This window comes from Seriola aureovittata, chromosome 20 (genome assembly GCF_021018895.1).
Source record: "Seriola aureovittata isolate HTS-2021-v1 ecotype China chromosome 20, ASM2101889v1, whole genome shotgun sequence".
In the NCBI taxonomy this organism is placed as follows: Eukaryota; Metazoa; Chordata; class Actinopteri; order Carangiformes; family Carangidae; genus Seriola; species Seriola aureovittata.
In genome coordinates this window covers 5,453,568-5,476,199 of record NC_079383.1, presented here as the reverse complement: position 1 = coordinate 5,476,199, position 22,632 = coordinate 5,453,568, and the positions used below count along the sequence as shown (strand labels likewise).

Sequence of the window (22,632 nt, the reverse complement as noted above, 5' to 3'; positions counted from 1 at the left end):
TGCCGAACAGGAGGAAGGAGAGCATAGCGGGCATACATAGATAGAGGGGGCGGACAACCGGTGCCCTTCATCATTGTAGCACAATTTTATACTGTCGGTGGTCTGTTGTAATATTTCAACGAACGGGACTGGGATAGATACTGAACCGCTGTGAAAATGGCGCAGCCAGACAGCAAGAAGATCTTCTTTGAGAACCTGTCGGGAGCGGGGAAAGCCATAGCGGTGCTGACTAGCGGAGGGGATGCTCAAGGTAAACTGTCCAGACACACTTCTACAGCATCCGTGTGTCAATGTGTACAGGCCCGCAAAGAGGGCAAAAACGCACGTCTGCAGCGGTGAGATGCTGAACTCCCCGCCGAGAGGCCAGCCCTGCATTTGTAATCATATGTTAAACAGTAACAGAATGACCATTCATTCAGGAAGCCCGCCAGTTAGCATGCTAACAAGACACATCCTGCTAACTCGCTAACAGCATCATACCTGTCACAGATTTGGTGACATTTTTGTGGCTGCGCACCGTGACGGCAGCTTAGAGAACTGCTGTCAAGGTCGAGCCGTATCGTGTTTTTCTTGTTTACAATCCAATATTTATTACTACATCACAGCTGATGAGCTTAAATTGCCTTTTAATGAACTCTCAGTCTGATTAGGTTGGATGAAGCGGTGACAGTGACTGAAGCGCAGGGCACTGCATTGCGGCTTGCACCGGTCGACGGGCAGGTTTCATCAGAAACTGACGAGGATAACCAGCGTTCATAACATGCTGATTGTAGGGAGATTGGTCTTGCGGTTGCAGTTAGAATAGTGTGGGCCAACGCTGGGTTGCCTGCATCCTGTGTACGTGATGAGCTGCATACATCCCTGCTGCGTCTCTACCAGCCGGCCGTGCGTCAGGGAGGGAAATCCTGGTCATGTGCTCACCGACTCATCTTTATACACGCCTACTACCACGATGCAGAGAACTGCATTTTAATAGCAGTGAAGTGTCATTGTACAGTTTAGCAGAGAGAAATGTGCTATCTATAGAACAGCTGCAGCTCAGTCGGTTTGTATAACAGGAAATGGCATTGTTTTTTTCTGTAAAACTTGAGCTCTGGTTTTTATTCTGAAGACAGAAGCTAATCATCTTTCCATTAAAATGCCTAAGTTTTTTTTAATTTAAGATGTTTATATTTTAATAATACTGAAATTTTAATGAAAGCATTTGACTAGGAGACAGGACAGCAGCATTTAAACTGTTGTAACCTACCCAAGCACTAAGGAAGTCATATTACAACATACAAAGCTTCTTTTAAACAACTCCTGGTTTGTTATATTATTGCTATGAAATCAAACAACTTTAATCACAACAATGATTCTGCTTCTTTAATAGTAAAAGACTTAGTAAAAAGCCATTCAGGCTATATATCAGAAATAAGTGGGTTGTGTAAAATGGCAAAGACTGAAAAGCAGCAGAACCAGATGACTTTCCATTACTGATGCATTATTGATGAGCGTCTGTTAAGTTGTGGAAAATCACTTCATATACTGTGTGCATCACTTGACTACCTGGTAGTAATCTATCTGTAACTGATAACACTGGCGGTGGCTCTGTCTTGTTCAACTGTGCCATTCAGTCATGAGAGCATGTTACAGTGAGCCAGCATGCACAGTACAAACTCAAGCAGCAACAATTCATTTGTATTATTTCACCAGTAAATCATGTGGTGTGTTCTTTGAGAAGTCAACCTGGAGATGTTGTTTTTAGCTCACATTCTTTACTTTTTGCACTTCATTCAACACCAATCTGCACTGCAGCCAAGTTATTGCTTTCCTTGGCTCAGGAGAAATGAATCGATCTGTAGTGGGTGGTTTTAGGTTGAGGATTCACTGTTGGTGCACAAATGAACACGTACACACACATCGGAAAAAAAGCACACGGTTGGCCCCAGAGCAAAGCGATGAGGCTGTGGCATGCATGACAGGAGCTGAACGTCAGTGTCAGAGAGCATTGTGTAGCCTTGGCTTAGTCCTTTCACTCACTCTGCACGAGAAAGTGTCAGTCATGCAGAATGAGACAGCCAAACTTAGTGATTGTCTGCTCTGACAAAGTCTAAACCTCGACAAGAGAGATGAAAGTCACATGTCTTTAATAACATTTGAATTTTGTCTCTGTCTTGTTCACATTCAGATTGAGTTTCCTCTGTTTCCCCTGAATGTAGTTAAACTGGGCTGTTCATTTGAACATAGTTATGTAATGGAACAATAGGTCATGGGCCGTTACACCGCACAGTATGGTGAATAGCTGGTCCCTCTCTGCTGGTTCTGTAACTTTCCATGAAGAGAAAAATGGATTCACATTTCCGGAGGGTTTTTACTTTTACTTCCCTGTTAACTTTACCACTAAAGTTTTCACTCTCTGATTCAGATCTCCCCGTCTTTTTTAGCTGTCTTTCCTGCTGCCCCGATGGCTTTAAAACTTGTGTTGCTTAGTAACAGCATAACTTGGCTGCCATTAGAGCTGTAGCTTTCACCACTTTACACAAAGAAAGGAAACTCAGTCCTCTCTTGTTTATATCTCTCTCAATCAGCCAAGTTCCTGTCTGACTGTTGTGGGTAAAGCGTTATCTATTATTCTCACTGTCAGGGTTTAAGCGAACCTGACATTGACATTCAAGTCACAGAGCAGCGTCTTACTGGAGTTCACTTGGACTAACCACAGAGTGACTAAGAGGCTGTAGGAGGAGCAAGAGAGACCTTCTGACAAAAATGGCTGTGTGCTGTGAGGAAAAAAAAAAAGAAATTTGGCCCAAGCCCGGATAGACAGAAAAAACACACATAGCCTTTGCTTCTACACACACCAAAAAACACTGTCTGACACATTTAAGAGAGAGAGGGGATTGAAGATTTACAGCTGCAGCTCTTTTTGTGAGAGAGATGAAATAAATATCCATGCAGCTTAAACTGTGGAACCGCCGTGCAAATCAGGAAAGCCATGGGTTTTCTCTCATACAGCTACGGCTTAGTTTACCGCACTCATCGCAAAATGCACAAAGGTTGTTATATAGTTGAGATTTCATTTTTTTTTTTTTTTTTATTCTCTCTCTTTCAGGGATGAATGCTGCTGTACGTGCTGTGGTTCGAATGGGGTTATATGTGGGTGCAAAAGTTTATTTCATTCATGAGGTGAGCCCATATGTTGTGTCATCATTACTAAGGCCTTTTTTTGCCACAGTTCATGATTTTAACAGCAGATGTATGACAAATGTGTTTGTTTTAGCATTAGCTGACAGTAGCAACTTAATGACAGATATCTGAAGTAGTGACAAGTGTTTTTTAAAGAATGCACTTAGTGCCAGGACTTGACAACAGTAGTATCCTAGTCTCCATGTATGAACACAGGGATGTAGCAGATGTTAGGGGAGCTTTGGCGGGGGCTGTACTGTTTGCTCATCCTGTGATCCCAGCACATCTGTGTATGTGGTGGTCCTGCTTGCCTACTGTGTTATTACATAACAGACTTGAGGTTTTGGCAGATGCCTCATATAAAACTCCCCTCCCACTCAGGTACCACAGTACTGTGGGTGTTCTTTTGCAAGACATTGTATGAGGACGGGCAAACTTTAAGCCATGCATATGAAATTATTACAGTTTCAAAATCACATATTGTACTGTGTGGTCTTGCATTATGTTGAAATACTTATTTTATACTAAGTGATGATGACCTTCTGATGTAGTTTGCAGTGCACATCACCTCAGCTGTTTGTCCTGAATGTTTGTTTGGTAATCTCTTGTATTTATTTTCTTTTTAATTGTCTTTTTAAAATTTTTTTCATCAGGGATATCAGGGTATGGTGGACGGAGGGGAGAACATAAAGGAAGCCACATGGGAAAGTGTCTCCAGCATGCTACAAGTGGTGAGTAATTATCATGAGCAGCATCCCACACATCTAATGAAATTACTGTGGGTACTCCTGAAACAGTCGCTCCCTCATCCGTGGATTTCTGTTTTTGAATTAAACCATGTGAAATAAAAACACTATTGTTTTCTTAGTTAAGGAGGAACATGTAAATCATGCAGCTAAAAAAGAAGGCTCTTTTTGTGGTTAGAGAAGTCATCGCTTAACATCTTAACAGCCAGTGTGTGTTCATCAGAAGTGTTTACTCATGTCAATGTCCTGAAGCAAGACACTGAACCTTATCCTGAACCAAGTAAACAGAACTGAGTTCTGAAAAATAAGCAAATCAAAGCAAAACAGGATTTAAGCCGTAGACATTTTTCACACTTTTCGCCATCAGGGTGGGACTGTTATTGGCAGTGCACGCTGCAAAGAGTTTCGCACTCACGAGGGACGTCTGAAGGCTGCTAACAACCTGGTGAAGCGCGGCATCACCAACCTGTGTGTGATCGGTGGAGACGGAAGCCTGACGGGAGCAAACCTCTTCAGGGAGGAATGGAGCGGACTGCTGGGAGAGCTGGTGGAGCAAGGTACCAAGGGAAGATTAACCTCCTATTTGTTAGTTTCTTAATTAAGGGTGTGTTCAATGCCATCCTCTGCTAAACTTTAAGTTGAGCTCTGTGATATGATATGATAAAACTTGTTTCCAGTGAGTGAGGTTATGCGAATAAGGCTAGCTTTTCTCCTCTCACAATATCATTCCAATTAAACATGGTGTCAGATTTCCAGCATTTGCTAATTGTTGGGACGAAGGCATCTAGTGCATGTAATGATGGAAAGGCAAACCCCTTATATCTGGCAGCAGCCACGTATTAGGGAATTTTGGGAGATAATAGCCTGCAATGTTTTTGAATGTCATGTGACTTAAATGCAGAAACAGTGTTTCCATTTCACTTTAGCGAAATGTTGCTTTGTTGAATATTCTGAAAAACCAACTCCACTGATAAATTTTTTTGCGACATTTGAGTTTTTTTGAATTTTTTTGTTCTCAATTTCAAATTGCACAATATGTAATGTTATCGGAAATGCGACTTCTGATTAGTAGATGCTCCCCATTTACAACATTTACTCATTCTTGGTTAAAGTGGAGTTGCTAGATACAACCTTTTCTAAGGTCAGGAGATTTGTATGGTCAGATTAAATATTTGCGAAAGTGACCAAGGATAAAGTTTTAAATTCCCTACAGAATCTCCAGCATGCAAAAACTGGATGAAGTTAAGCAGTTGCTCAACACACACACACACAGTTATAATCTGAAGGGTTTTGATGCTTCCTACAGTACAAAGAAGTGTTCAGGTTTTCCCAGAGCTCAGCAGCTCCCATTGCTTCCCATTGTGTGATATTATGAGAGTAACCTGTCTGAACTATTGTAGAAATACAGTGGAAAACACAAAGGAGCTGTTGTTTCAACCCTAACCTGCTGATCCTTTCAGGTCTGATCGAAGCTGATGCTGTTCAGAAGTACTCGGCTCTGCACATCGTGGGGATGGTTGGCTCCATCGATAACGACTTCTGTGGAACGGACATGACAATCGGCACAGACTCTGCTTTACACAGAATCATTGAGGTGGTGGATGCAATTATGACAACTGCACAGAGGTGAGGGGAGGGTAGAGCAGCGATATTGTAATATTTGGTTGTGTATAAAAAGATGGACAGTGCAAAGTCCATGTAAAGTCCTGAATTTGATACTTTGTAATGACTGTGACAGAGCCTCACATTGTTATATCATGAAAATGGCAGGATAAACATAGACATCCATGGAAAATGTTTAACTACTATCACTCTTGATCTTTAACAAATTTAAGGTCGTGCACTACTGAAAATAGAACGTCAGAGTATCTAGAGGAAAATAAAGAAGTTAAAATAAAACATTAGCTCCACTGTTTGCATGTTTCCTACAAGCCATTTGTGGGAATAGAAATTATTTCTATTTCACATTTCTAGAATGTAGTTTAAGTTCAAATAAATAAATGAATAAATAATAAATGTCACAAAAGTCTCATTTTCTCTTCTTATCTTTCAGTCACCAGAGGACATTCGTGTTGGAGGTCATGGGCAGACACTGTGGGTAAGAGTGCGTTTGATAGCAGATCCAAAAACATAATTCCTAAGGCACAAACAGACACCATTATCACCTCTGTTTATATACACATTGTCCGTCTGTGTGCTTTATCCTAGCTACCTGGCCTTGGTGAGCGCCCTGGCTTGCGGGGCAGATTGGGTGTTGATCCCTGAGATGCCCCCAGAGGACGGCTGGGAGGAGAAGATGTGTCAGAAACTGTCTGCGGTAACATGATCTCATTGATCTCCCAACAGTACACCCCTGTGTTGTATAATGTTCTTTAACTTGACAAAGTTGCTGTTATTCTTAATTTTGTGTCTTTCTCCAAGGAGTAAATCCTGACTTTATTTTTGTCAGAGAAGACTGATGTGGAGGAAAGTGTTTAGTCTCAGTTGTCTAGTGTCTTATTGTGTTTTTTTTCTGCTTTGGAAACATAATATCATTCTATGATTCAGACCCGTTCCAGGGGCACGAGGCTGAACATAATCATAGTTGCAGAGGGAGCCCTTGACAGGCATGGGAAGCCTATAACCTCTAGTTTTGTCAAGGAAGTGAGTACCTGAGTGTAAAGAAAGGGGAGGCCAGAAGCATGGAGGCCCGACTGATGGGAGTCACTTCACTGTGCCACAATAACAACTAGCCTGAATATTCTGTAATACAGTTTTCTTACCATCATAATTGGAATCATTATATTTAACAGGATGATGTGAGTGGGGAAAAAAGCCTCAGATGAGATAATCATGATGCTGAAGGGTAAGCCCATGATAACGCAGTTATTGCAACCAATAAGGCTGGCAGGATATTGCTGATTACAAAGTGCAAACACGTGCTGTAACGATATATAGGCTTTTATTATGAAATAATCTGTTTCAGGCTGTTGGCATCGTCGGGCCCCTGCGCTTCTGAAAGCCCACGTCACAGCCACAGTCTGAGTTTTTCTGTCATGTTGTTTCTCCACCACCCCTCCTTGTAGAACCGAGCAGGGATGAAAAGGCTGAATATCATAATTGTAGCCGAAGGGGCGATTGATCATAACAACAAGCCCATTACCACTGACTATATTAAGAATGTAAGTACAGAGCTTTGTGTTAAGACTGTGGCAAGTTCCAGCTTCGACTGCCTCCTGTATGACCTCTACTACTGTACTGCTGCCCTGGTGTGGCTTTGACTCTTTTGCTGTGTTTCTGGAATGCTCTGTCAGACACACTCGTTAGTTTGGTAAGACAGCTTTCACGATACTACTGCTACAGCTGTAAGACCCTGAGCAGATACCATCACTAAACCTCACAACCCCAGACATTTGTACAGTCAAATGTCTTTTCTTTATAACTGCTTCACACATAGTTTATTGAATATGTTTTGGCGGGATTATCACAGTATCTTATGCCCTTCCACTAACTGTTCTTCATTTGTAATGCATTTTGTTTTTGTTTTTTTTATGTTGGTTTTTTACAGTACCTGAACATTTCAGTTTAGTGCAGCACTTCCTGTCTGGGATCTTCTGGGATATTCAGTACAAGCTGGGAGCTCCCCACTAACATGACTGAAAAATTAGAATGGCTTGCTTGTGCTTTGCTGTTTCCCCTTCTCTTCAGCGTTTCTGTTGTGTTTGTGTTTCAGTGTGTGATGTGTCTGTTCATGTATGTATGGATGTTTGCATGTACTACAGTTCTATTGCAGATGTAATTCTACCTTTAGCTCTGTTACTAATATGCATGAGATGAATCAGTATCATTTTACATTAAGGATCCAGTAGTTAAATTTACAGTCGTATTTCTCATTGGAGGAATAACACAAAATGTTACCATGATCACTGCTAAGACCTGTGCATTTTACCGTCCTAGCTTGTTGTCAAGTGCTTGGGTTTCGACACACGAGTGACAATCCTGGGGCACGTGCAGAGGGGAGGGACCCCATCTGCTTTTGACCGCATCCTGGTACGTGCACCACCTAAGTAACCAACTGTGCAATGCAACTGTTTTGATAATCGATTAATCATTTCAGTCTTTTTTTCAAACAAAAATATATCAAACAATGCTGGTTGCAGCTTCTCAAATATCAGGATCTGATGCTTTTCATTTTTCTTTTTTTTCTTTTTCTTTTTTTTTTTAACATTTTGTTTATGGTTAAAACAGCCAGACAAAGCATACTCAAATAATATTAACAAAATAAAATAAGCCTAAAATAAATAAATCTCAGATGTGATAGTAACAAGCACTCGCCGTAGCACTTAAAGTAGAAATTGTATACAGTATATAAAAGTGCATACTTTTTTAAACTGTTATGTTTGCTCCTTGAGCTCTTTATTTGAAATGTTTGTCCAGTTGTCCAGCGCCTTTCCTGTTTAATCCCGTGTCTGTCCGAGGAGAAATGGCTCCAGGTTTTAGGCTAAGCACATTAACAGATTTATGGCTCAGCATGTGAAGCACTGCATCACAGACAGTGAGCAGCAGCTCTCTTCATGTTTACCACAAACAGAAGCAGAGAAAAAGATGGATATGGTGGAGAATTTACTCCAATTTTGGGTCCAGAGTGAAAAGTAAACAAAAACTTCAAATGGAGAAAAATGTGTTGGTAAAGAAAAAAGGGTTAGTGTTCAGGAGAAAGGAACAAGGTTGTGATTGTGATGATGATGCATTTTTATCTGTATGTATGTGTGTGTGTGTGTGTGTGTGTGTGTGTGTGTTTGCTCACACAGGCTAGTCGTATGGGTGTGGAGGCAGTTCTTGCTCTTCTAGAGACCACAGCCAACACGCCAGCCTGTGTTGTCTCTCTGTGCGGGAACCAATCGGTGCGCCTGCCTCTGATGGAGTGTGTACAGATGGTAAGTACCGGACTGGACTGGAGGATGGCCAAAATTGCCACACACACACACACACACACGCACACACACACACAAACATTTACAAAAGTACAGAAGCTGAGGGGAGAGGAATTCTGCAAAGCACGTACCAACACACACACTCAGAAACGACTGCGCAGGACTCAGAGAGGCAGAGTCAATGGGGACGGGTTGGAGGAGCTTAAGTAATGATGACAAACAGCACAGCCCATTGGGCCTGGAGTGCCACTAATGTTCACAAGAGAGCTGTATTGTTTGAGAGGCAGTTGTGTCTGGTTAATGATTATCCAAAGCATTTGGCAGGGTTGGCAATGACTGCCAGCGTGATGATGATGTAATAGTAGCAACCCATCTGCAGAGAAACGCACAAAGGAGCTTTGTTGTTGTTCTCACTTGACATGATTGGATTTTGACAGACAGAAGAGGAAAGGGAAAATCTCACTGAAGTTTTCTGATGTTTTCAGGTGTTTTGAAGTGGCAGGCAGTTTTATTACAGGTCAAAACAAGGTTACATAATAGTTAGTTTCTGGGCTGGAACAGAGGATGACATTGTTTTCTTTATAATAGGCACTTCATTGATCAGAGGCTTTACCTGCAGATATTTAATTTGAACTGATATAAATAACACATCATGGCATTACTTTTGTATATACAGGAAATACAGTGTAGAAATGATTACTGAATTCAAACAGTGAAAACACTCCCCTGTTTCTCTCAGACCCAGGAAGTCCAGAAGGCCATGGACGAGAAACGGTTTGAGGAGGCTGTGAAGCTTCGGGGCAGGTATGACTGACGGCCTGTTGGGACCAATCCGATACCGACGCCATCACTTCACTCAACATCAAGACAGTTTGATGTTGCGTACTGTTGACATTAAGCTGTAGACAGGTGCTGTTTTAGAGCACAACAGTCAACAGCTGCATATAATCATTACAATGCAGATAATTCCAAATGCATCATTCAGTTTTTACTCTATAATGTGTGTTTTCGTTTGTCTTGACACTGAACACGTGCCATGTACTTGTGTGAACATGCTGAGTGTCCTGTGTTTTATTGCAGAAGTTTTGAAAACAACCTGAAGACATACAAACTGCTGGCTCATCGTAAACCAGAATCTGAACTGCCAACTGTAAGTCGAGTCATGACATCATGACATTTACTTTGGGACTCTTGACAGTGGCAGTGTTTTTAGCTCTGTCAAGTCTTAACACTCAGCAGAAGTAAACACACAGAGACAGTGAGAGTTGTTTTTCCACACATGTAGTAGCAGTCCCCACCATGCCCGGAGTGGAGGTTGTTTTTAGAGTCGAATTAGCCTCCCAGAGACACTGAGGTGTTTAATATTTTATTACACAGTCCTAAGGATCTGCCTACGAATAATGACTCAGCCACTGCAGTCGTGATGCACTGTGCTGTTGCTATTTTCAGAGAAATCCTTGACAAAACAAGGCTCACTTACCGAGTAAAGTATTCCTGTAAGCACATGAATATGTTTCTGTGAACGGATGCATTACAGCGTGCTAGTTATGCTGGCATCCTTCAGATATAGTGTCAGTTGTTCCCTGCTGTTCAGTGGAAAAATAAGATGACTTGTAATTATGGTGACCAGTTCAAAATAAACAGTTTTCACTGCTTTGCTGTGTTACCCACGGCGTATTTGCTCTGAAGCCTAAAATTGTAGTTACTGATGTGTTCATATGAGCCCCAGGTTGCTCAGTGTTGGTCTGCTGTTCACTGATATCAGATGACATCTGGCTCCCTGCTGAGGGATGACTTGTTCAACCCTGCCAGGAGCTGCTGCAGCCTGCTGCTGCGGCTCCAAAAGAGGCAGCACACACTGAAGATCAGTGAGGTGTAGAGGCAGCATGTCAGACTCCATGCTGTGGACCTCGCCTCAGGGTTTGGCTCCCCCTGTATCTGTGATAATGACCACTGTAGACCCAGCATGTAGCTGAGTACAGACCAGGAGCCATTTATTGATCCACTCTGCTGAGCTTCAACAACTGTCCAACAGCAGCATCAACTGAAACATACCCTATTTATTATGATGATAGAACTATTTATGTCACATTTAATGTGTTCTGTGCCCTCAGAGCAACTTCAACGTGGCGGTGCTGAATGTCGGTGCTCCTGCAGCAGGTATGAATGCTGCAGTACGTTCAGCTGTCAGGGTGGGCATCTCTGAGGGACACAAGATGTTTGCTGTCAGTGATGGGTTTGAGGGATTCTACAAAGGACAGGTGGGTACTCCAGCACTGATATACTGGTACATGTACTCTTGTATTGCATGCCGTTAGAATTTTCTCTGGAAGTCATTGATTTCATGATATATTAATCAAAAAATGTGCCATAACAGCTTAGCAAAAATGTGATGTGTATTACTCCCATGTTTGAATCAATAACTGAAAGAGAATTGGCTTAGCTTGATGAGAGTCGGGCAGTGCACAATCACTGTTAGCTCCCTGACTCAAGAATCAGGGAAAACCCAGGGGATAATCTGTTCAGACTGATGTAAGCCAATTTCCCACACTGACTCTCCCTCCTCTGCCCTGCTCTGCCAAAGCTGATGCAGTAGCACAATAATCAGACAGAGGGCAGCAGAGTAGGATGAAAAATGCTTATACTTTTGGAATGATTAAGTGGAATGACTCTCACTTTAACTAACACTGAAATATGGAGGGAGTCTTGAGTTTTGAATGAAAGGTAAAAGCACACAGTAACAGGTGTGCTTGTGGACAGAACCTGTACTGTGGCTTGTCATCTGAGACATTGCCTATTTTCCTGCTCTGTGACTGGAAAAACTGGTTTTATCCTCCCTCTTATCCTCTTGTGACCTTCTCCCAGTGAGAAACCTTAAATCCCCTCAGTCCAGATTTAGCTCATTCAAAGAACAGCATTCAAAAAAGGATCTGACTATTTATCTTCATCAAAATGTCTCCCATATCACTAGTCAGTTTAGTGTCCTGTGTGTGTCCCTGCCAGCTTAAATCAGACAGCACCGACTGACCCTAAGAAGATTAGACCAGTGGGAGTAATGAATTTCTATGCTTAAGTGCTTTGGGACTCTCTGCTGCACACCTCAATGTTTTCACTGGTCCAGTTCTTCTATTTTTTATATTTATATATTTATATATATAAGACAGTGTGTCCAGTATATTAACTTGCCTCCTAACAGTCTCTGCACTGAGACCCCAGGAGGACATGTCCTCCCAAACACAGGACTGTAGCCGTTTGTGTGTTAAACTTTGTGATAAATGGACCAACAGCAACATAGAAACAGACTTAGGTGTAGGATTCAGTCAATGCTAATAGATTGTCTTTTATTTTAATAGGAGCTATTTGTAAGTTTTGCTACATGGCCAACATTCACATTAACAGCTGTTTACTCACCAGTCTCTTCAAAGAGCTTCAGCCATTGTTGCATTTACAAGACAAGAAGTTATAATACATCCTCTGAGCAGCTACTTCTTCAGGGCATGCTGGACGCTACAGTGACTCACTATCGGAAAGAGATGAGACGGGCCAAACAGACTGCAGCTTCCTGGTTAGCATGCTAACTTCAGTAGAAGAAAGTGATAGAAATAGAAATAAAACTAGACTTAACATTGGCGTTGCTTTCTACCGCCGGAGACAGCTCTTGGTGAGTATATGGATAAACTTTGATGCTGAACTCACAACATTTCTTCTAGACTGGTGAGTAAACAGCTGTTAATGCTAATGTAAGATAGGTAGTAATAGCAAAAACTTACATGCAGCTCCTTTTAACTTAAGATTTCAGCAACAACCAGACATGGATCGTGGGAGAAAAAGTCAGAAAATGCGGTAGGAAGTATTTCAAATGTTATGGGAGTGCTCCAATAAGACATGTAAAACTGCATGTTTCTGTTGTCCCCACAGATTAAGGAGATTAAATGGGCTGATGTCGGAGGATGGACGGGACAGGGTGGATCTCTACTGGGAACCAAAAGGTAAAGTCTTGAGCTGTTATCTCTCATTGACTGTTCAGCATTAAAGCTGTTAACAGTAAATACAATTAATAATAATAATAATACTGTACACAGAAAGTCAAAAAGTTAGTGAGTTTTAATCTGGTCATTCAAATCAAATGATTACATGCACAATGTTTGGTGACAAATAATATTTTTTTCCTCCCTTTCTGTTTCCTGCCATCAGAACTCTTCCTGCAAAGCATGTTGACAAAATTGCTGACCAGATGCGAAAGCACAACATAAATGCTCTGCTAGTTATTGGTGGATTTGAGGTATGTTTAAAACTCCTTTGTCTATATAGCTTGTCTTATTTTACTAATAAAGCTACATTGTCTTATTTTCTGTCCATAAGCTTATTAGCTCTTGAGTTTTGAATTCATGTCAGTTGTAAAAAAAAGTTCTATAAAGTATTGAGTAAGATGAAAGTTATAGTTTTGCTCATACAGTTAAAAGAAAATCCCAAAGTAACTGTTGAAGTTTTGCTAATTATAATGTTAGATGTACATATACACTATGTATGTTATAGTTAACAGTGTAATGTTGATCCTTTCCATCAGTCTTATCCCATTTTATGTCAGCACACCACCATATGGCTCCATGAATAGCCATGTACATAATCATGCTTCAAACTTGTTTCTCTGCCAAAACTGAAGCTGTAGAGCTGATAAGAGTAACTGCAACATACCGTTGGTTCACTGTTGATTTTCACTGCTTTAAATATAGATGTGTAGAGAGAAGGTAGGATCCTAACTCGAGGCATATGTATTATTTAAAGTGAACCAACACTGTAAGTGAAATATAAATAATATAATTATTTGATTTTATTTGGAAACAGAGAACTCCTGCTTTTTTTCCAGCCATTTCACGCACTCCCATTTAGATTCCCACCAGCTTTAATTTTCCTGTGACGTATGCAAGTAAATGAGTTTCATGTGTATGTACAGATGTGTGTGTGTCTGAGAGTGTGTATGGAGTGGTACCTGTCTGTTTCGCTGCTGTCCGTTGTGATAGACCTGGCTCCTCCCCTTGGCACCTGTCCACTTTTTGTCTTTCCATTCCTTGTGGCAAGTAGCACCTCTGAACCAAAACCAAGGAGTTCCACCCCTGCAGACACTAAAGCCCTTGGCTCTGCCCTGCAGGCCTTGCTGTCACTGCTGGAATTGTTAACGGCGCGCGGGAAATATGACGAGCTCTGTGTGCCCATGGTCATGGTCCCAGCCACTGTCTCCAACAATGTGCCGGGCTCAGACCTCAGCATTGGCGCTGACACGGCTCTGAACGCCATCACTACTGTAAGTGATGGGGCTGGCAACAAGAGTAGCACACAGACACATATAAAACACACAAACATGCACGCAAGCAGACAATACCCGAACTCCACAAACATGCTCACACAGCCAGCCAGCCAGCCAATCAGGTTTCAAGAAGGGAGAACTCGCTCACTCTGTATTTACCAGCCTGTCAGTGGATCATTTGGAAGAAATTCTTGTGAATGTGGCATCTGTCAGCCACATCTGGAAAAAAGTTTCACCCCCCCCCCAAAAAAATAGAAATACAGAACAGACAGACAATCGAAGTCATGTCTGTACTGTGAGGCGTGACTGGTAAAGGTAAAGCCACGTTGCAGAGTAGCGTCCCTCCCTTCCCGATCAGGTAAGTAAGTGAGTGACAACATGGAGGCATGCTGTGAGGTGCTCAAGTGTCGTGGCTGCCATGTTTGCTCTGCCTGCCCTTCTCTCTCCCTGACTGTGTGTTTGTGTCCCCTTACATCATTAACACCAAGATGAGTGGTTAACAGCATGCAGGGTTGTCGTCACTTAGTTATCATACATGTACTGTACAGCTATGTAACGTAAACTAACAGCCTTCAGTACTGTCAATACGCACTAGCTTGTATACTGTGTGTAACTTCTTTAATTAATAATAATAATAATAATAATAATAATAATCATTAACATCACAAACAATGTGTCAAGAATAAGAAAATAATACAGCGTCATTGCTCTCGCTGTGTTCTTTAAAACATTACGATCATTCAAATTAACAAAAATTTAACTATATAAAACTAAGCAACATTAGCATCAATATAAACAGAGAATCATCTTTGAGCTTGAATCTTGGCTTGGCCATCATCTTCCTCATTTCCTCGTCTTCCTCCTGTGTATGCAGAGTCGATCAGTGCTTGTCCTGCCTGCATATAGCCTTCCACAGCAGATATGGCCGTCATGTTGCCCTATTAGGCGTCACTGCATTGAGCTGCTGAGACTCACAAACCACCTTTCACATCTGTCTCATCTCCTTCCGTCTCTGTCTTTTCCTGTCTTTCTTCCCTCTGTTCTACAGTATCTGTCCCATTACTTTCCTTGTACCTTTTTGTTTTCCCCCACCTTTTTTTTTTGTTTTGTTTCTCCTTCACCACTCTTCGCTGTATCTGTCTTCCTTCCCATTTTTCACTTTCTTCTCCATCTCTGTATTCACACTTCTGTCGACCTATCCTTTCTGCCAAAGGGAAGCCATAGCTGCTATCACACGGAAAGAGCCGGAATGGCAGGATACGCTCTAGCATACTGAGAGAGATTCACCCCTCTCTCTCTCTCAGTTGCTGGCCTTCTGAGTGGCTCTAACGCGTTTTCATATACTGCTGCTTCAGGCGTTTGAGAGTCTGCTGCAGTTGTATGAGGCTCGCGCTACCTATGAGGAGTTTTGCATCCCGATGTGTATGCTGCCTGGAACCATAAGTAACAATGTACCGGGCACAGATCTAAGTATCGGGGCAGACACAGCCCTCAATGCCATCGTGGAGGTAAGACAGTCAAACCGCCGCCGGCACAGCTTTGAGCCCTTTGTTCAAGATGCTCATGCAAAGAGGATGAAAATGACACATGATGGAGTTGAAGTTCCAGTGCTTATAAATCAACACACTGTCAGGTTATAAAAGCAGATGTGCAGTAAAGTGTATTTGATGCAGCACCATAGATTTCAGCACAACCTTAACCTTACTTCGGTCCCAAAGCATACCCCGACCCCAGTTCTAACACTAACCTCAAGCCTTGGAATAACACAAATACTGAATTATGTGTAAAGTTTTAAAGTGGCACTCCATAGATTTTACACACGAAGCTGAGTTGACTTGTCATGACAAGTACTACTCAGTCTGTGAGGAAAACTCTGCAACAAACTGGAGATGTGGGGTTTTAGAGATGTGGGTTCTTACAAACCAAGCAGGGTCTAACAAAAGATTCTATCAAGTTGCATTTTGGGAAATGTAGGACCCACTGTTTTTGGATCTTGTCTAATGCCAAAGGACTAGAAGTCAGTCAAATCACTATAAATAGCTGGAGTGCCCCTTTAACACTGTTGTAGTATTTAAAACTGTGGACATTTTACTGCCATCCCAGTCACCTGACATCAAATTGATTATCAGCATTGGACTTTCAAAATAAAGTTTTACTGTTAGATCATGTAGAAAATATAGTTTTCTTGTTATATGCTGCTAAGTGTGAATGATATGTGAAGTTTACCATCTGATGTGCTCTCTCATCCTTATGCAGGACTCCAGTCTCTAACTGATGAATGCAGCATTTTTTAGCCTGAATCTGCCCGAAATGTTTAATGTAGCGAGCTGATCAATGAGCATGTTGGCTTTGAAATGAGTGTCATGCTGTTGTTTTTATATGTGGAATGTGTTACTTTAACAGTATATGACCTCTAATCTTGCTTGATTTGATTTTTTTTACACTTTATTATGATAAACTTTAGAGACATTTAACTGGAGGTATCTCACAACATTTACACTCAGTTTAACAAAGCTTAGCTTACAATAATTAATTACATATACTAACATTGTGAGCTTATATGCATGTGTCAGACCTGTGACCGCATCAAGCAATCAGCCAGTGGGACCAAGAGACGCGTGTTCATCATTGAGACCATGGGAGGATACTGTGGCTACCTGGCCAGTGTAGGAGGCCTGGCTGCTGGAGCGGATGCTGCTTACATCTATGAGGAGCCATTTGACATCAGAGATCTGCAGGTGACACACTGACTATTGTAACATACACACATGAACTCCTACACTGAAGCTATATGAATTCATGCATCACTTGATTTTCCTTTTCAGCTCTCCTTTAACGTTTCAGGCTCAGTCCCTAACAGGCCGTTTCTTGCTTCATCCACCAGAGGGCATTCAGGCTGGATTCTGAGACGGCCCTCACGGTGCCATCTAGTGGTCAGCATAACTCACATGTACTGTCTCTTCCCACAGGCCAATGTTGAACATCTGACAGAGAAAATGAAGACAAGCATTCAAAGAGGACTGGTCCTCAGGTAAGAAAATGACAGATTAAACCACCCCAGTGCAGATGGTTGTAGTAAATTTAACAACCTCATCTCTAAGTGATAATATGATTTGCAAAAAGCCTACAGCTCAGTCAGATGTGAAGCTGTTTCAGTATAGACCAGACAGACAGCTGATGTGCTGCTGCTGCAGTTTTTTAATCCAGTGTTTCCAGCGCACACTGTGATTTTAAGCAGCTTGTGTAGTAAACAGATCCAATCCTGATGTAATCAGATCAACAGATGACAATTTGATGTGAGAATAATATCAACAGTACCTCCAGCATGCTGTTGGATGCTGCTGGATGGGTGAATGTAGACTCAGACTGTTCTGTTTCGTTGTATGCTCGTAGGAATGAGAACTGTAATGACAACTACACCACAGACTTCATCTACCAGCTGTACTCTGAGGAAGGGAGGGGAGTGTTTGACTGCAGGAAGAATGTGCTGGGACACATGCAGCAGGTAGGCCTCACCACAGAGCAGAGTCAGTGGTAACAATTCCTCCAGACTAAGGACGATTTAATGAATAGTTTTCCATATTTGTATCTAAAATGGCATTTCCATAATTACTTAGTCTCATTCTTCCTGTATGCGCTTTGTTGTCTTTTGGCTTTGAGCGTCTAGAGATTATCACAGATAAAACAAGATGAAACAAAACTTTGATGATCCCTGAGGAGAAACTGGGTTGTGTCTGCAGCAAGTAATGGGTTACAGGGAAAAAAAATATAGATTTGGGGATATTAAGATAGGATATTAAACATAGCACAACAAAACACTTCAACAAATATGTACCTTTGAATATGACAAAAAAAACCAAAAAACATTGGTTGGTGTCTTGGTGCATCTGATTTGAATTAGATTTTTTTGTATATTCATTTTGATAATCTTTTCTTGTTTTTCTTCTGTGAATAGAAAATGCTAGTCAGTAGAAAATACACACAAGTTACTATAAGGTAAAACAATGAATACCGACGAACATGCGAGACAGCAAAATGGGTGGAAACTCTTAGTTAAATACAATGAACAAAAATATAAACGCAGCACTTTTGTTTTTGCTTCAATTTTTCATTAGTTAAAATAAAAGATGTAAGACCTCTTCTACACACATGCACGTGCGCACACACACACAATTTCTTTGTTCACAAATGTGTTGAAGTCCATGTTACTGAGCACTTCTCCTATGTCAAGATAATCCACCCATATGACAGGTGTGGCATATCAAGATGCTGATTACACAGCATGATAATTGCACAGGTGTGTCTTGGGCTGGCCACATAAAACGCCACTTTACAATGTGGAGTTTTATTTTGAAAAAAAAACAAACACATGTATTAGACACTGAACTATTCATTTCTAGGGTTAGGGTTCTAAATGCACATCTGTAGCCCAATTCATGACAAATCCATAGTTCAGTGTCTAATAAATGTCTTTTTTCAAAATAAAACTCTTTTAGAATGGCCTTTTATTGTGTCCAGCCCAAGACACACATAGCATGTAAGTGTTGTAGTGTGTGGTCTAAAATAAAGCAACAAGAGTGATGCCTCTTGATTCCTTTTGAAAGGGAGGAGCGCCGTCTCCATTCGACCGTAACTTTGGGACTAAGATCTCTGCCAAGGCGATGCAGTGGATTTCCAAAAAGCTGGTGGAGACGTTCAGACAAGGTGAGGTCCATGTTGCACTTGTGTGAAATGATTTGTAGTAGCTGATCCTCCCTTCCTACAGAGGCGTGGCTGTTGTGAAGCAGACCTTTACCCAGATCTGTCATGGAGTCACTGTCTGATATTTTGATGTATTTTTGTCCTCGTAAAGGAGATTAATTATTGATCATTCACACCCATCGATGTAACAATTTAACGAGAAATACTTTAATGTTCTTTGTTTTTTTGATGGATAACACTAACTGAGTAACGTGTGATACCTCTGATCAAAAATTTGTCTTAAGAGCACACTATGTGTATTTGTATCAAGACTATAATTAAAGTTAAAACTCCTCTTTGTTTTTTATGTCTATTTCCCATACACATGGATGACATAAGATGAAGGTAAATCTTTTTTTCATGCTGGCTCCATGACCATCTACATGTTTATATTTAGCTCCATGTCCCTGTCTGTCATTTCCACCCTCCTGCCATATCTTGAAGAAGCATACAGCCTGTTGCCAGGCACATGTGGGGTACAGCTACGATGTGTCTATGCCTTGTCAAATTCATCAGCAGCCACCATGCTACACTATGTCCAGTTCACGAGTCACGTGGAATAGCATCGGCTGTATGAATAAAGCGCACATTTCTTTTGTTCTGCTTTGCCCCACATTTCTTTGTGTCTCCGGCACTTTGTGTTGCTTTAGTTGCTTTTGAGTAGTGACAGCTTCAATGCCGATCAGCCACAACATTAACACCGGTAACTGGTTTTAATGTTGTGGCTGATTGGTTTATATCATCACAGCTTTGTATTTAGTTTCTAGATTTTCTGTTTGTACCAGTTGCACCATCAGTTGTAGTCCTGTAGATCCATACAAAAAAAGTGATATTTTCAATCTTTAAGATAGCTACTAGATAGAGAGTCGTCATCATCACTGTATACAACCCCTCACACACACTGTAAGATGTTACTATATGCTTGCAAAGGGAATAGCTAAAGTACTTTCCTCTGGTTCCACCTCTGAGCACTGCTGTGTTTCGCCGCAGGCCGAGTGTTTGCCAACACCGAGGACACCTGCTGTCTGCTGGGGATGCGTCGCCGGGCTCTGGTCTTCCAGCCCGTTGTACAACTCAAGGAGGATACTGACTTTGTGTATGTATCCCACTCACTGCGCTTAGAGTCACTTTTATATATATTCGGTATATCAAGAGATAACACATTTAACAAAGAGACACTTAGGTTATAACTTAAAATGATGGTCATAGATTTGATCAGCCGAAACCATCATATTTTTGTCTAAATTGTGTTGTTATATGATGCTGTGAAGGAAAAGCCAGGTAGTGAGGTATCAAGGTAACAAAATGTATAATTAAGATTTGGTAGTTTTGGTAGTTGTACAGTAGGTTTTTCTCAACATTAATGTCGGCTCACTCAACTTACGTGTCAAAACCAGGACAATTTGTGAAAATTATTGATGCATATTATTATTTTTATGTTTTGAGCTTAATTTGTCTAATAATTAACAAATGTCAATCAACAAATAATAATCAGCAACTACCTTAATCAACTGATCCTCTTAAGCTTTTCTTCAAGCAATAATACCAAACACTCTGTGTGTTTGCCTGTCAATTGTGATAATTTTCACTATTTTCTAACATTTTGTAGATCAAATCAATTAAGAAAATAATCAGCAGATTAAGTGATGAAAATAAGTCATTCCTATCATTCAAAGTCAGTCTTGTGTCACACAATCACATGGTCCAAATGTGGACTCTTCTGCTCCCCAGTGAGTAGAAAACATTAGATTTGCACCATCAGACATGAACATTAGAATTAGGACACAAAGAAGCCGTAACCACGGTGCTGAGGTTTCCCCGTCTGTCTGCAGTCACAGGATCCCCAAGGAGCAGTGGTGGCTGAAGCTGCGTCCCCTCATGAAGATCCTGGCTAAGTACAAGACGAGCTATGACGTCTCAGACTCCGGACAGCTGGAGCACGTTGTACGCATCCGGCCTAGAGAGTCAGACGCTTCAGTAGCCATGTGAAGGCCCGCACTGTACGGTGGCCTGCAAAGTCCAGTCTGTGTGTAAGACTGAAGGTCTGTGAGGCGTCTGTTTGTGTGTTGTAAAAGAGCTCCAACGTCAACAGCCGTCTCTGTTTGGCCACAAACAGTGTTCATTTCCTGTCTGTGTCATCTCCCCCATTGTCACTCCTCTCTGTTTTGTCTTGACAAACTCATGAACTGTAACCTAGCCTCCGCAGCGCTCTTAATACCAGACACACACATAGTCCTGCGCATACACAAACACACACACACACACACACACACACACGTGTCCTGCCATGCATCTGTGTGTCCTTGTTGCCCTGGATGTTTGGTGTCACCGTCGATTTTAAATTGCACTTTCTCTGTCTCCAGTTGCTTAGGCCGGCTCTGAGCCCAGAGCTGTACGAGGACAGAATAGACACTGTATCTGCTGTAAAAAACCAGTGTGTGTATCTGCCCAGAACCAGTGTGAGGTTCAGCATATTTATGTAAGACTGATGCAATACAGTTCTACTGCTACAAGTCGAGAACTGCGTGCTGTGCTTTACACTGAAACTAATATTTATCTTTTTAACATTGTTTATTATTTTGCTTGTAAACATGGTTATATTAACTGTAGGCACTGCTGCACTGAGTAGCTGTCTGTCATATTGCACCACCAAGTTAGATGTGTAAGAGACTAATGTTTCCCACAGAATAAAATCAGACTTGAGAAGTGTACCCTGCTGATCAGTGTCCATGGATTTATTTATTTATTTGACGCCTGAACATCCCATTTAGGAGCTTTAAAGTCTTCAGAATCATCTTATTCTACGCTGTCTGACATTATCATAGTTATTCTTTATTGTGTTATTGTTCCAGCTTTTCATTGAAGCTGTATGACATTAGACGAACATTCAAACCCAAGACCCATTTTTTTAAATTAATTAATGGCTCCATCATCTCATTTCATCTAATGGAGATATTTTAGATGTCTGGTACATCATTTCAGAATACTTCACTCTGAAATATTTGATATGTGTGTGAAAAGTTTGGGATCTGAAGTAAAATTTTAAAATACCCCTCTGGTATTGGATAAGCTGAAAAGGTTTGTAATGACTGACCCACCACATGGGTTAGTTGCCCAAGGGGGGGGGGGGTGTCTGGGGGCCACTGTGCCAGAGCCTCTCTTTATAGTGACTGTGATAATCTACCGTTGGAAAGTTGATCAAATGACTTCAAAGAGACACAAACCAACTGAAAAAAGATAAAACTACTGCAAAGAGATGCAAAATGACCACAAAGAAACAGTGTCATTTCTCGTCATTTTGTGTCTCTTTCAGTCTGGGTGTCTCTTTCCTACATGTCTTTGCCCATTGGATCATTGGGTCTTAATGTGTCCTTGTTAGAAGGTTCTAGGAAAGATGCTTCTTGGTGGTGGTTAACTGTATTGGCATTCAGTTTAGTAACACTATAAACACAACTGAGAATCACATTTAGGCAGCAAATGAAAAAATTCTAACTTCGATAAATCTGTATTTTTTTTTTTTTTTTTTTTAAATTAGTATGAAGATCTTAAAAGAATAAGGAAAAGTGCTGAGTTTGTGGAGCTGCACAAAATCAGCCGGACCTGAAATACTAAATGAAGATCAATTCCATTATGGATATTCTCCTCACTAAATCCTAAAATGTCTGGGATGAGGATGTACAGATGTGTCTTTCATGGAGAAAAGACCCCAAAACGCCTCTGCCATAGATCAGAGTCAACCAGTTATTGAAAACAAGATCCAACA

The 22,632-nt window shown here is 41.2% G+C and overlaps 1 protein-coding gene across 6 annotated transcripts; it reads left to right on the top strand.

Annotated features, from left to right (window-relative positions):
- Nucleotides 1-21,589, top strand: pfkpa (phosphofructokinase, platelet a). Of its 6 annotated transcripts, XM_056364241.1 has the most exons (23): nt 1-250; nt 3,092-3,165; nt 3,819-3,896; nt 4,279-4,468; nt 5,372-5,537; nt 5,965-6,009; nt 6,120-6,228; nt 6,977-7,072; nt 7,848-7,940; nt 8,702-8,827; nt 9,564-9,628; nt 9,905-9,974; nt 10,939-11,085; nt 12,743-12,813; nt 13,019-13,106; nt 13,974-14,126; nt 15,485-15,637; nt 16,703-16,867; nt 17,099-17,160; nt 17,523-17,634; nt 18,734-18,833; nt 19,860-19,965; nt 20,702-21,589. In XM_056364241.1, exons 1-23 carry the CDS (start codon nt 157-159, stop codon nt 20,856-20,858), a joined length of 2,520 nt encoding a protein of 839 aa, XP_056220216.1. In that variant the 5' UTR covers nt 1-156; the 3' UTR covers nt 20,859-21,589. The 6 variants fall into 6 exon arrangements, with proteins under 6 accessions (XP_056220216.1, XP_056220213.1, XP_056220210.1 ...); XM_056364238.1 differs by lacking the exon at nt 13,974-14,126; XM_056364235.1 differs by lacking the exon at nt 15,485-15,637.
- Nucleotides 21,590-22,632: the final 1,043 nt, after the last annotated feature.